This window comes from Pan troglodytes, chromosome 22 (genome assembly GCF_028858775.2).
Source record: "Pan troglodytes isolate AG18354 chromosome 22, NHGRI_mPanTro3-v2.0_pri, whole genome shotgun sequence".
In the NCBI taxonomy this organism is placed as follows: Eukaryota; Metazoa; Chordata; class Mammalia; order Primates; family Hominidae; genus Pan; species Pan troglodytes.
In genome coordinates, this window is record NC_072420.2 from 35,318,511 (window position 1) to 35,331,365 (window position 12,855).

The 12,855-nt window shown below is 46.2% G+C and overlaps 1 protein-coding gene across 3 annotated transcripts in view; it reads right to left on the minus strand.

The window, feature by feature from the left end:
- The window catches only part of RCAN1 (regulator of calcineurin 1), a 98,853-nt gene extending 88,708 nt beyond the window's left edge, over positions 1–10,145 (minus strand). Inside the window, exon 1 of one of the 3 annotated variants that reach the window (XM_009445866.3) lies at positions 9,791–10,145. In XM_009445866.3, the coding sequence (XP_009444141.1) occupies positions 9,791–10,042 (252 nt within the window). In that variant the 5' untranslated portion in view covers positions 10,043–10,145. 3 annotated transcript variants of the gene reach the window in all.
- Between the last annotated feature and the right edge of the window lie 2,710 nt (positions 10,146–12,855).

The following is a 12,855-nucleotide window of genomic DNA, read 5'->3' on the forward strand; positions in this document are numbered from 1 at the left end:
GCCTGGCACGCCATCGGCATGCATAAACATCCATTACATATATGTGATAGTTAATATTAAGTGTCAACTTGATTGGATTGAAAGATGCAAAGTATTGTTCCTGAATGTGTCTGTGAGGGTGTTGCCAGAGGAGATTAACATTTGAGTCAGCGGACTGGGAAAGGCGGACCCACCCTCTATCTGCATGGGCACCATCTAATCAGCTGCCAGAATAAAAGCAGGCAGAAGAATGTGAAAAGACTAGACTGGCTTAGCCTCTCAGCCTCCATCTTTCTCCTGCGCTGGATGCTTCCTGCTCTCCAACATTAGACTCCAGGTTCTTCAGCTTTGGGACTCAGACTGGCTTCCTTGCTCCTCAGCTTGTAGACAGCCTATTGTCGGACCTCACCTTGGGATTGTGTGGGTCAATACTTCTTAATAAACTCCCTTTTAACTCCTCTTTATATATATCGATCTATCCTATTAGTTCTGTCCATCTAGAGAACCCTAATATAATATAAATACATGACTGAAAGAATGAAGAGTCATAACTCGTGTGAATCTCTGTTTCCCGTAGGTAAAAACACTCTCTTCACAGAGCTGTCCTAGGATTGAAATGAGATGTGAAAGATATATGAAAAATTCATTCGCATTAATGCCATGCTTTAAAATGATGAGCAGCAGCCAGGTGGAGTGGCTCACACCTGTAATCCCAGCACTTTGGGAGGCCGAGGTGGGTGGATCACAAGGTCAGGAGTTTGAGACCAACCTGGCCAACATGGTGAAACCCTGTCTCTACTAAAAATACAAAAATTAGCCGGGCATGGTGGCAGGCACCTGTAATCCCAGCTATTCAGGAGGCCGAGGCAGGACAATCACTTGAACCCGGGAAGCAGAGGTTGCAGTGAGCCGAGATCGTGCCATTGTACTCCAGCCTGGGCAACAGAGCAAGACTCGGTCTCAAAAAACAAACAAACAAAAAAAGATGATGAGCAGCACAGGCTTTAGAGTTAGCTGAAACTGGGTTTGAGTCTAGGGATCAACAGTTCCTTACCTATGTGACCTCAGACAGGTTACTTGGCCTCAGATTCCTCTTCTATAGAATGGGGATGATAACAGTACCTATGCCACAGAGTTCGTGTAAAGATAAAATGATATGTCTTGTGGAGTCCTGATAAGTAAACAACAATGAGAAAGGGGCCCCAGATGGGAGAGAACAATGAACAGTAATTCTGAGAAATGGCCAATCACAAACAACCCCCAGGCACAGTGACCTTTTTCAGCACATAGCCCCCTCCAGCACAACCCTATAAAACTTCCTTCCAGCCTCTGCTGCTTGGCAGACAGCCCCTTCTCTGCTGTGCTGCCTGCTGCACCCTTGCAACATATTTTTATACTTTCTCTAATAAATCTGGCTTTCTTTACCTGCAACTGTCTTGGTAAATTCCTTAACTGCCTGTGACACTGACCCCGGCTAGGTGCACCCGTGACATGTACTACATAAATAGGGTACTTAATATACAAAATAAAGCACTTCATATTAATGAATAGAAACTATTTTATTATCTTCAAAATAAAGCACAAAGATTAACAAAAATTAAAGGTGATTATCACGGATTAAATGCTTGCATCCCCCAAGTCCAAATGCAGAAGCCCTAATCCCCAGTGTGGCTTTATTTGGAGATGAGGCCTCTAAGGAAGTAATTAAGCTAAAGGAGGTCAGAAGGGTGGGGCCCTAATATAATAGGATTAGTGCTCTTATAAGAAGAGACACCAGAGAGCTTGCTCCTCTCTCCACACACTGAGGAAAGACCACGTAGGGACACAGGGAGAAGGGGGCCATCTGCAGCCCAGAGGAGAGGCCTCACCAGAAAGAGACCATGCTGGGACCTCGACCTCAGACTTGCAGCCTCCAGAACTGTGGGAAATACATGTCTGTTGCTCAAGCCTCCTAATCTGTGTTTTTTGTTATGGCAGCCTGAGAAGATTAATAATACAGTGATAAAATAAGACATGCTATTGTTATGTTGAGGAACTTTCTGAATTAAATAACATTTTTGTCTCTTAATCGTGAATTCAGGCCGACCTCAGATACCTCTCTCTTTGGCATTAATTATGATCGCACATGGGAATTTCATGCGGCACCTGCTGAAATTAGTAACAAAAGGAAAAGTACTGGACCTTTCCAAGTTATAAAAGGTTTAGCTTCCCGAGTTCTTTGTTCAGAAATATGGTGGGTAACTGCTCTTGATACTCAGAAACTTAGTAACCTAGCTATAGTCCTCTCAATGAAGTGTTCCATGTTAAACTATAGTGGCTAAAACTGTATTCTTTTATGGAGCTGAAGCTAAAAAGAAAAAAATCAGATTAGAAAAAAATCCTCTTTTTTCCCTCCAAATAAGTCTTTTTAATAATGTCAGGGATCCGTTTGGATTTGCTCCCTTTTTTTTTTCAGACAGAGTCTTGCTCTGTATTCCAGGCTGTAGTGCAGTGGCGCAATCTCAGCTTACTGCAACCTCTGCCTCCAGGGTTCAAGCGATTCTCATGCCTCAGCCTCCTGAATAGCTGGGACTACAGGCGCGTGCCACCACACTGAGCTAATTTTTGTATTTTCTAGTAGAGATGGGGTTTCACCAAGTTGGCCATGCTGGTCTGGAACTCCTGGCCTCCCAAAGTGTTGGAATTATAGGCATTAGTCACCACACCCAGCCTTAGAAAGAAATCTTAATATGCATTTCTAAACATTGATTGCTCCACAGAAGTCAAAAAAGTTTACAAATTTAAAAATGTACTAATGAATATCTAACTGTGGTAGGCAGCCTATAGCAGGGATCGCCAACCTCCGGACCACAGACCAGTGCCAGTCCATGGCCTGTTAGGAAGCGGGCCGCACAGCAGGAGGTGAGCAGCGGGTGAGCCAGCAAAGCTTCATCTGTATTTACAGCTGCTGCCCATTGCTCACATTACTGCCTGAGTTCTGGCGGCAGCAGAGTCCCATAGGAGCATGAACCCTATTGTGAACTGTGCATGTGAGGGATCTGGGTTGCCCACTCCTTATGAGAATCTAATGCCTGATGATCTGTCACTGTCTCCCATCAGCCCCAGATGGGACCATCTAATTGCAGGAAAACAAGCTTAGGGCTTCTACTAATTCTACATTATGGTGAGTTGTATAATTATTTTATTATATAATAATAGAACTAAAGTACACAGTAAATGTAATGCACTTGAATTATCCTGAAACTAGCTCCCTGCCCCCTGGTCTGTAGAAAAACTGTCTTCCATGAAACTGGTCCCTGGTACCAAAAATGTTGGGGACCACTGGCCTATAGGATGGCCCCCAGGGATCCCCACGTCCTGGTATTTACACCCTTTTGTAATTCCCTCTCCCTGAGTGAGATTTGCAGTTACCGACTCTCTTCTCAGGAATAGAATACAGCGAAAGTGATGGGATATCACTGAGATTAGGCTACAAAAAGATGGTGGATCCCATTCCATCTGGCTTGCTCTGAGGGAAGCCTGCTGCCATGCTGCAAGCCACCCTATGGAGAGGGTGCAGCAGCCCCCACACAAGTGAGCCTAGCAGTAGATACCACTCCTTCAGTTCAGCCTTTAGATGAAACCACAGCTGATATTTTATTGCAGCCTTGGGAGAGACTCTGAGGCAGGGGCACCAGGCTAAGCCATCCCTGAATTTCTGACCCACAGACACTGTGACATAATTAACATTTATTATTTAAGCCACTAAGTGTTGGGTTTGTTACATGGCAGTAGATAACTAATACACAAACCTATATTGTATATACAGACCCAATCACTCTGACAGGCATTTTATGTGTATCATAAAATGTGAGTACTATCAACAGCTCCATTTACAGGCAGGGAAACCAAGGCATCGGTAGGATAAATAGCTTCCCAGAGTCACACTGCATAAGTGGGAAAGGTATGCTTAAGACCCATAGCCTTAACCAGTATGCTTCCCAGCCTCCTCATGTAGACTTCACTGGGGAATGTGAGCATATTAAACCCAGCTAAATCTTCACAGGTGAAAATAAATAAAAAACCTACCCCAACTATATCAAATATAGTAAAGAATTTATATGATGATTGAAATTTACACAACATGAAGCCAACCCTTTCCCCAACGTCAAAGTTTGAGTTAAGGTAATTAATATTCTCCTGATGTTACACTTTGAAAATGTTTCTGTTTTTCCCAAGAAGAGACATTTTTACTTTCTACTGCCATGGTATAGCCTCCTAATGCTCAGAGATCATGGCAGAGTGATCGGCTGTGTCTCATCAGCATTCTTATGCTTTGATGGTGATTAGTATTTACAAAGGAAAAAATTGTCTCTCGCAACTGAACTGTATGTGAAATGACTGGCACTTCCTCAGCATCCTTGAGATGAGTCCTAATGATTCTGCATAGACAATGTACACCCAGGGTCTACCTATCCCACACATGCTGATGTGTGCACAGTCACTATTACTGTACCAGAAGTGATGCGTTCTCAGACCTGCGCAAACAGGCCCTGCGGTGATATGTATGAAAATGAGTGGATCACATTTTTTTAAAAGGAGAGAAACAAAGAGACAAAGAATATAGCCTGAAATATAAACATTGGAACCAACAGCTCCTGCCTTAGCTATTCTGCTCTAGCACAAAGCCTATTTTTTGTTCCTTTATGTAATTGTCCTGAGGCTGGAAAAGCCTGAAGTTGCAGGCAGTAACATTTAAAGCTACTGCTATGGAAGAAAAAATGCTTTAAGCAATGAAGGTGACAGCAGATTGAGCTGAGAGGGGAACCAAGCAGTTGTTAGGGGGTGGAGTGGTGAGGAGGATTTAAAGCAGCTCTGGATGTGAAAAACATCTGATTTTAGAGTCAGAAACCCTAAAATTAGAGAAATAGTGGATAACTGAAAATAAACTTCGCACATATGTAACATGTAGCTTTCAAAAATGTTCAACATTCTGAACCTTCCCAAATAAATTAAACTCCATACCATATTGGAGATAAGATCATTTAAGGGGAAATTTTATTCAGAATTTAAATCTGAGAAACCGCATGCCTCACCCTCACACTAGGGTGAAAAGTGAAAATGGCCTAAAACTGCCTGGATTTTCCAGTGCAATAGAACCCAACTGTTACTCTCCTGCTAGGATGTCACATTTTACAATATGCTACGACAGACTGGCTTGGAAGAGGAACAGGCAGAAACGCAGCCAAGTATATACAACCTCAGGAGTGGAAACTATGTACATCAGCAGGGCCACCTTAGGTCCTCAAAACACTTCAATCATCAAATTGCTTTCGAATGATGTCCTGCGACCAGAAAACAAGTTTTGGGAGGCCAAGTGCATGATCTGCCATTTGGGTGGAGAGTGAGCAGCACCCATTAAGGCGAACGGAGGTAACCTAAGGTTAAACCAAATGCCCCATCTCCTGGTCTGTGGATGCCAGTGACCCCGCCTGCAGGCCACAGGGTCAAACAACAATCAGGAGAAGGAAGCCTGCAGACCAAGGGCCTGGCTCCCAGTTCAGGAAATCAAGGCACAGAAAGGGTAAGTCATCTAGCTAGAAGAGGGGCTTCATCAAATTTTCAGTGATCTTTTTAAGATATAACGATGCCTCTGGTCAGGCCAAACCCCGACTTCAGACAATGGTTCCCAACCTCAGCTAACAATTAGAATCACCTGGGGAGCTTTCCAGGCGATTCCCAGCCCCAGAGATTGGAATGGGTTTGGAGTGGCCTGGAAATGGGAATTTTTCAAAGCTCCCTAGAGACTCTGACGTGCAGCTAAGGTTGGGAGCACTGCTCAAAGGTCTCTACTCACATAAAGAATGGAAGGATGTCACTTCTACTTCTTTCATGCTGATCCGAATATTTTGTTATTAAAAGAAAGTCATGATAGCACTACATCTATCACAAATCTTAGGTGAGTTGTTTTTGTTTTTGTTTTTTTTTAGGTAAGTTTACTCAAGCGAAAAGAGTAAATTTTTCTATAATTTTCTGACTTAGCCTTCCGGCAAAGCTCTATGAATCAAATATACATTCATATTTCAGACAACTGAAAAAAGGGTATTTGTTTCCATTACTATACGGAACTATATTCACTGCTTGGAAATGAACGGAATATTATCTGAGAACTCTTAAATTCCTGGTCAGCTTGATGATGACTGAACAAACTCTTATTCCAGGGAACCAACTAACCATTTTCAGCAATTCAAAGCACATGTAATTACTGGTTCAAAGCATTTTGAATTGTTTTGCTTTTCTAAATAGAAAAGAAAAAAAGACTCACAAAAAGAGTACTATAATGGAATATGTTCATCAAATATTTGTACAAACAGAAAATAATCATATTTTAGTAAAAGTTTTCATTCATCTGTAACAGTGTGAATCTAATACATTTAATTAACAAACTCATTATACAGTATTTACAATATTGATCCTGAGCCAGCCAATGAAAACAAATCTTACATATCTGGCCAAGCAATTATAGTTACAAAACAGCTTCTGATGTAAATTTTCAAAAGAATTCTAGTTCAGGTTAATTTTTTTTCTTTCCTTGAAGACTAAGCTTACAGAATCATGTGACTATATATAAAGAAGTTTGATCAAGTCTTTTTTCCTCACACCATCACTCTCCAGATCCAACAGACTAGCTAAGGAGGGGACGGCCAGACCCCCAGGGACTTTTGTCAGCATTGCAGTTAATGATCTGTTTACACAAGGGGAGATACCACCAACCTAAAGTAGATTTACATTTACATTACATCATCCAAAGGTGACACCCCAGTCTTAACAGTAAGACTGCCGCATTGAAACCGCAGAAACTACATATTCCCACCTAGAAGGATGGTTTCAGCTAAATGAGAAATGGTCCACTTGCTGCAAGGCTTACCAAGGACCCGCTGTGACTTTAGCTCTCAGGTTGCCCACTGCATAGAGCTATTTGCCCTCGGAGACTGGGACTCCCTTAGCCCACCTGGTTTTTGGGTTTTCACTGATTGCTGTATATCTCACAGGACCCTAGAATTGGACACCAGTGCACAACCCTGCCTCATCCCCATTCTGAAGCTCCAGATTCTCCAAATGGAGAGAAGAGGCTCAGATGGAGGCTCTGCCCCTTTCTCCATCTCCAAGACCACCATCCTAGTCCCACTCCCTTCCTATCTCCCCTGGATGATGGCAACAGCCTCCTACCAGGTCTCCTTGCTTCCTCTCTAGTCTACCCAGTTTCCCTCCTGAAAGCCATTCTCCACCAAGATGTGCAATTAGAATCACACCTGAATCCTTACCATGGCCCCAGGGGGATGTTTTCTGGTTGCTTATCCAACCTCAGCTACCAATCGCCTCTCTGTCTCTCATGCAACCCTTCAAGTCCTTTAAAAATGGAGTTCACCCTGCACTGGAGCTTCTGCACCTGCTAGTCCCTCTGCCGGGATGCCGGCCACACAAACACCTCCCCAGGGAGCTTCTTCCTGTCAACCTGGTCCAGGCTGTGCAGAGGCCTCCCTGGGCCACTCCATCTAAAGTGGCTCCATACTAACTCCTCTGTGTAAGTCCCCTTTATCCACACTGTCCCCAGAGCCATTATCTACCCTTCTGTGGGCCCTGAAAGGATGACCCAACCTATGGACTCCACTGCAGGGGCTCCCTTGCCTCCTAGCTGTCCTTTGAGTTCTGCCAATGAAATCAGAAGCCTGAGAATTTCTTCCCTGCCTGTACCCTGCCTTAGCATCTCAACTCCACACCTTCAAGTCTACAGCTCCTGGCAGGCAGCTCCTCCCCTAGGTTTCCAGCCACGTGACTTCCTCCCCCAGCTCCAGCTTCCAGCTGTTGCTCATGGCTGCAGGCCTGGACATCCCTTGTTAGTTCCCTCAGGACTGCCGCAATTCACCAGCTCTTCAACAAAACCCCCACAGTGTTAGGACCTGACCACTCTGACCAAGCCCCCTCCCCTTGCTCTCTATCCCTGTTTCAGTCTCTTCGTCGCATTTATCACTATCCGAAATGATCTTGCTCACTTGCCTTTTTCCTATTGTCTATCTCCCCCTCAACCACTGGATCCTAAGCTCCATGAAAGCAAGGAGCTTGAAATGTTCCCTGCTTTATCCTCTGGGCCTAAACCAGTGGCTGGAACACAGTAAGCACTCAATAGACAGCAAAGCCTGAATGAACCAATGCTACATTGTCTCTGCTCAAAATATCACCGTATCAGTAAGACCTTCCCTGATCATCTTATGGAAAATAGCAATCTCCCTTCCACTCCCAGATCTCCACTCCCTCCTCCTGCCCTCCAAGTCTTACTTTTTCCTATAGCATCATTACTTTCTGATACATTTGATATTTCTTTATTGCTTGTTTCCCTTCCAAAAAATGTCAACCCTGGAGGCAGAAATGCTATTTTATCTACTGATGCAGCCTCAGAGCCTAGGACAGTACCTATCCCGTAGCGAAGTCTCAATAAATATTTGTTAAAATGAATAGCTAGCGAAGTGGGCAAACTTTCATACAACACAATTTCAGGATTGTATCCAACACTGGAAAAAATTGTCTCCAACACTGCAAGTAAGTGCCGTCTTACGTGACTTGACCTTGTTCTAGCAGAAAGACAGCCTAGAACTCCTAAGGAAAAGGTTTGAAATGCTGGCTAGCGCTTAGTTTATATGGAGAGGAAAAGGTTTTAGAGTAAGATCAATCAGTAAGACCCTGAGTTCCTGACAATTGCTGCTCTAGAAAGCATGCCTGGAAGCTTACCTAAGCACACGGCCATTGTAATTCCTTTCAGAAAGTAAGTGAACATATAAATTATAAATAAATGACACTTACGCACACCATTCTGTTTCACAGTGGTGTTGTATTGGCAGCAGCCTTCAACTATAGTTCACTGACAGCATTTGTGGACCCACAGCCAAGCGCTGAAAGCACTGCTTTTTTTGACAGCTGCTCTCCTAATGGGGCATCTCTCAAAGACCGGTTTCATTCTGTGACGCCCACGTTGTCCACATTTTATTCTGCACAATAACTGCAGATTTGAAATAAATTCCTCCTCCCCACCACCATTATTGATTACTCATACCTGCCCCTCACCCTCCAAAGTGTCTAAATTGTGTGGATTTTGCGGGGGTGGGGGGAGGCGGGGGAAGGAGTCGACTCCCCATGTACTGGGTGTCCCCGATGGCGGCAAGCCACACCTTCACGCAAGGGGGCAAGGTTCTTGACTAAATATCCTAAAGGTCTGAAAGATGGTCCCCTTCCCCCCAACACAATTCCACCAAAACTGGCCAGCCGCTGGCTAATGAGCAACCACGGATCCTCACCCAAACATTGGCTTTTCTTCCAATAGTGCAGATTGGGAATGCAGGGACGTCGTCCTATTTATGAACACTGAGTCACGTCGCCGCTCAACGTCTGTTTCCTCCTCCCTAGGAATGAGGTGACCCCCTCCTCCAGCGAGTAAATGCGGGGCGATGGCGAGAGCGCAGGGGGCGGCGGCGCTGCCCCGCCTTGGGGAGCGAATTCACCCCCCTAGTCGCACCAGCCTGGGCGCACACGGGGGCCGGGGCGAGCCTGTGGGACTCTGCAGTGAGCTCCGCGCGCCCCGGGGGTGCTAGGGGACCGGGACCCTCGGGGCGCCGTCCCCACGCCCCAGCCCTGACGGGTCCGCGGCCGAGCAGCCCGGGGGGCGTCGCTGCCTCCCCGCCCCGCGCGCGGCCGGGACTGGGCGCTGCGACCCACGCCGCCTCCTCGGGCAACAAGTGTCCGCCCTCCGCCCCGACGGCCCGCCCGGCGCGGCCCTCACCCGGCACAGGCCGTCCACGAACACGCGCGGGTCCAGGTGACAGGCGATGGTGGCGCTGGGCAGGTCCTGCAGGTCCACCTCCTCCATCTCGCAGTCAATGAAGCTCCAGTCGCCGTCGCCCTCGTCCGCCTCGGCCGCCCCCGAGAGGGGCGCGAAGGGCCGCAGCGTCACCCCGGGCCGCGCTCGCGCCTCGGCCGCCTCCGCCGCCTCCGCCGCGGCCCCGAGCCGGGGACCGGCCACGCCGTCCTCCATCCCCGCGCCCGCGCGCCCCTGTGCGCCCCAGCGGGCTGCGCCGGGCTTGCGCGCCGGAGCCTCACGCGCTCCCGTCCGCGCCCGGCCGGCGGCTCCGCCGTTAACCCCCTCGGGATCGCGCGGCGGCAGGCGGCGGGCTGTCAGCAGTCTCCCAGCGACACGGCCTCCCAGCGCCAGCCCCGCCTGTCACCGTTCCGCGCGGGAGGGGCAGAAACCCGGCGCGGCGCCCGCCCCCGCCCCAGCCCCTAGGGCCGGCCACCGGCGGATCCAACGGTGGCCCCTTTAAGGCCGGCGCCGGTTGGGTTATTGTACCCCGCCCTTCCAGGAGACGGGGCCAATAAAGGAACGGAATTCTCTTCACGTGACCTTCCTTCTGCCGCCCGAAGCCCGAAGCCTCAGGGCGGCCATGTTGGTTAGGGGCAAAGTCCTCGTCCCCAGTTCCGCTTTTCTGACAGCTGGTGGCAGCTGAAGGACGCCGGGCAGAGTCCTCGGCTCTTGGGCCCTTGGGGTGATAACTGGGGAGGCAACGTTTTTGTGGTTCCCATGCGGGGACGTTTTGAAGCACAGGGGCCCACTTTTGGGAATTTAAGCGAGACATAGTCTCCCTGTGGCTCTGTGGCCCCTGGCAAGTGGTTAGATGCTTACCGTATATTATCAGATATAGTCGCAATAAGACTGAACTAGACCATGATAACAATGCCTTACTTTTCTATTTCAGCGTATTAGTCACTATACCATTGTGAAAATTTATGTAATTAGAAGTAATTTTTCTGAATTACCACTATTTGCTATGTACAATAGGACATAACGAAAGAATTAAGAGATCACCCCTTTCCTTTGGGGAATAGCGGAAAAATAAGAGGACCTCAAGTGAGCAGACATGTCTCTTCCTGAAAAATAGAATTCTTTTTTGGACAGTATGATACAGTGAGAACTTGGGTCTGAATTTCAGCTTTGCTTTTTAACTACTTGTACAAATAAGCTGAATCTTAGTTTCCTCATCTGAAAAAAATGAGGACATATTACTAAGAATTCGGTCAGTGCTTAATAAATGGTAGCTGTTTATGCACTGGGTTCTTTGGAGGTTGTGAAATTACAGTTATATTTTTTCTTAGAGTAGGCTTACTCTCTAGTTAGGAAGTGTTAGTAATTATAACAAAAAGTATATCCAACAGCTGAGATTTATTCAGAACTTGCCATGTGCACGGTTCTATGATTACTATTATCATAGTCTTAGGACAGTTTGTGTCCTCAGGGAGTTGAACCCAAGAGGAATAATAATACCCATCTAGAGATAACTCATAAAATAGAATATGATATGAGGATGTGAAGAAATTGGAACCGTCATACTGTGAAAGGGAAATCTTGGGCCCCCAAAATCACTAAGGAAAACTAAAGCTGGAAGTTGCTTAGAGCCAACCTGCCTCCCATTCCATTCAAAGTCACCCCTCTGCTCACCGAGACAGATGCATTTCACCGAGACAGATTTGCCTCCTTTATAAAGACTAATCAGAAACTCAAAGAGTGTAACCATTTGTCTATCACCTATCTGTGACCTGGAAGCTCCCTCCTGCCTCCTGCCTTTGCAGTAGTCTTCCTGCCTTTGCTTCAAGTTGTCCTGCCTCTCCAGACCAAACCAATGTACTGCTTACATACATTCATTGATGTCTCATGTCTCCCTAACATGTATAAAACCAAGCTGTGCCTTGATCACCTTGGGTACATGTCCTCAGGACTTCCTGAGGCCTGTCATGGGCATGCCCTCAACCTTGGCAAAATAAACTTTCTAAATTAATTGAGACCTGTCTCAAATTTTCAGGGTTCACAATATATTGCTGATGGGCATGTAAAATGGCGCAGCCACTTTGGAAAACAATTTGGCAAGTCCTCAAAAAGTTCTATGTAGAGTGACCATATGACCCAGCAATTCCTCTCCTAGGTATATACTTAAAAGAAATGAAAACGGCCGGGAGCCATGGCTCACGCCTGTAATCCCAACAATTTGGGAGGCCAAGGCGGGCAGATCACCTGAGGTTGGGAGTTCCAGACCAGCCTGACCAACATGGAGAAACCCCATCTCTACTAAAAATACAAAATTAGCTGGGCGTGGTGGCACATGCTTGTAATCCCAGCTACTCGGGAGGCTGAGGCAAGAGAATCTTTTGAACCCCGGAGGCAGAGGTTGCAGTGAGCTGAGATCGCGCCACTGCACTCCAGCTTGGACAACAAAAGCAAAAACTCAGTCTAAAAAAAAAAAAAAAGAAAGAAAGAAGTGAAAACATATGCCCACACAATAATCTGTACACAAAAGCTCATAGCATCATTATTCAAAATAGCCAAAGAGTGGAAACAGCCCAAATGTTCACCAGTTGAAGAATGGACAAACCAGGAGTATATCCATACAATGGAATATTTTCCAGCCCTAAAAAGGAATGAAATGCTGATAACATGCCACAACATGGAGGAATCTTGAAAACATTATGCTAAGTGGAAGAAGGCAGTCACAAAAGGCCACATGTTATTCCATTTATATGAAATGTTCAGAATAGGCAAATCCACAGAGAGAGAAGGTAGTTTAGTGGGTGCCAGTGTTTCTGAAAGGGGAAAATGGGGAATGACTTGTATAAGGGTAGAAGGGTTCTTTTGGGAGTGAGGAAAATGTTCCAAAATCAATTGTGGTGATGTTTGCACAACTTTTTGAATATACTAAAAATCACTGAATTGTACCTTAAAGGGTGAATTTCATGACATGCAAATTATATTTCAGTAAGGCTAGTATTTTAAAAGACCACAAGACGTTGGATGAAATGCAG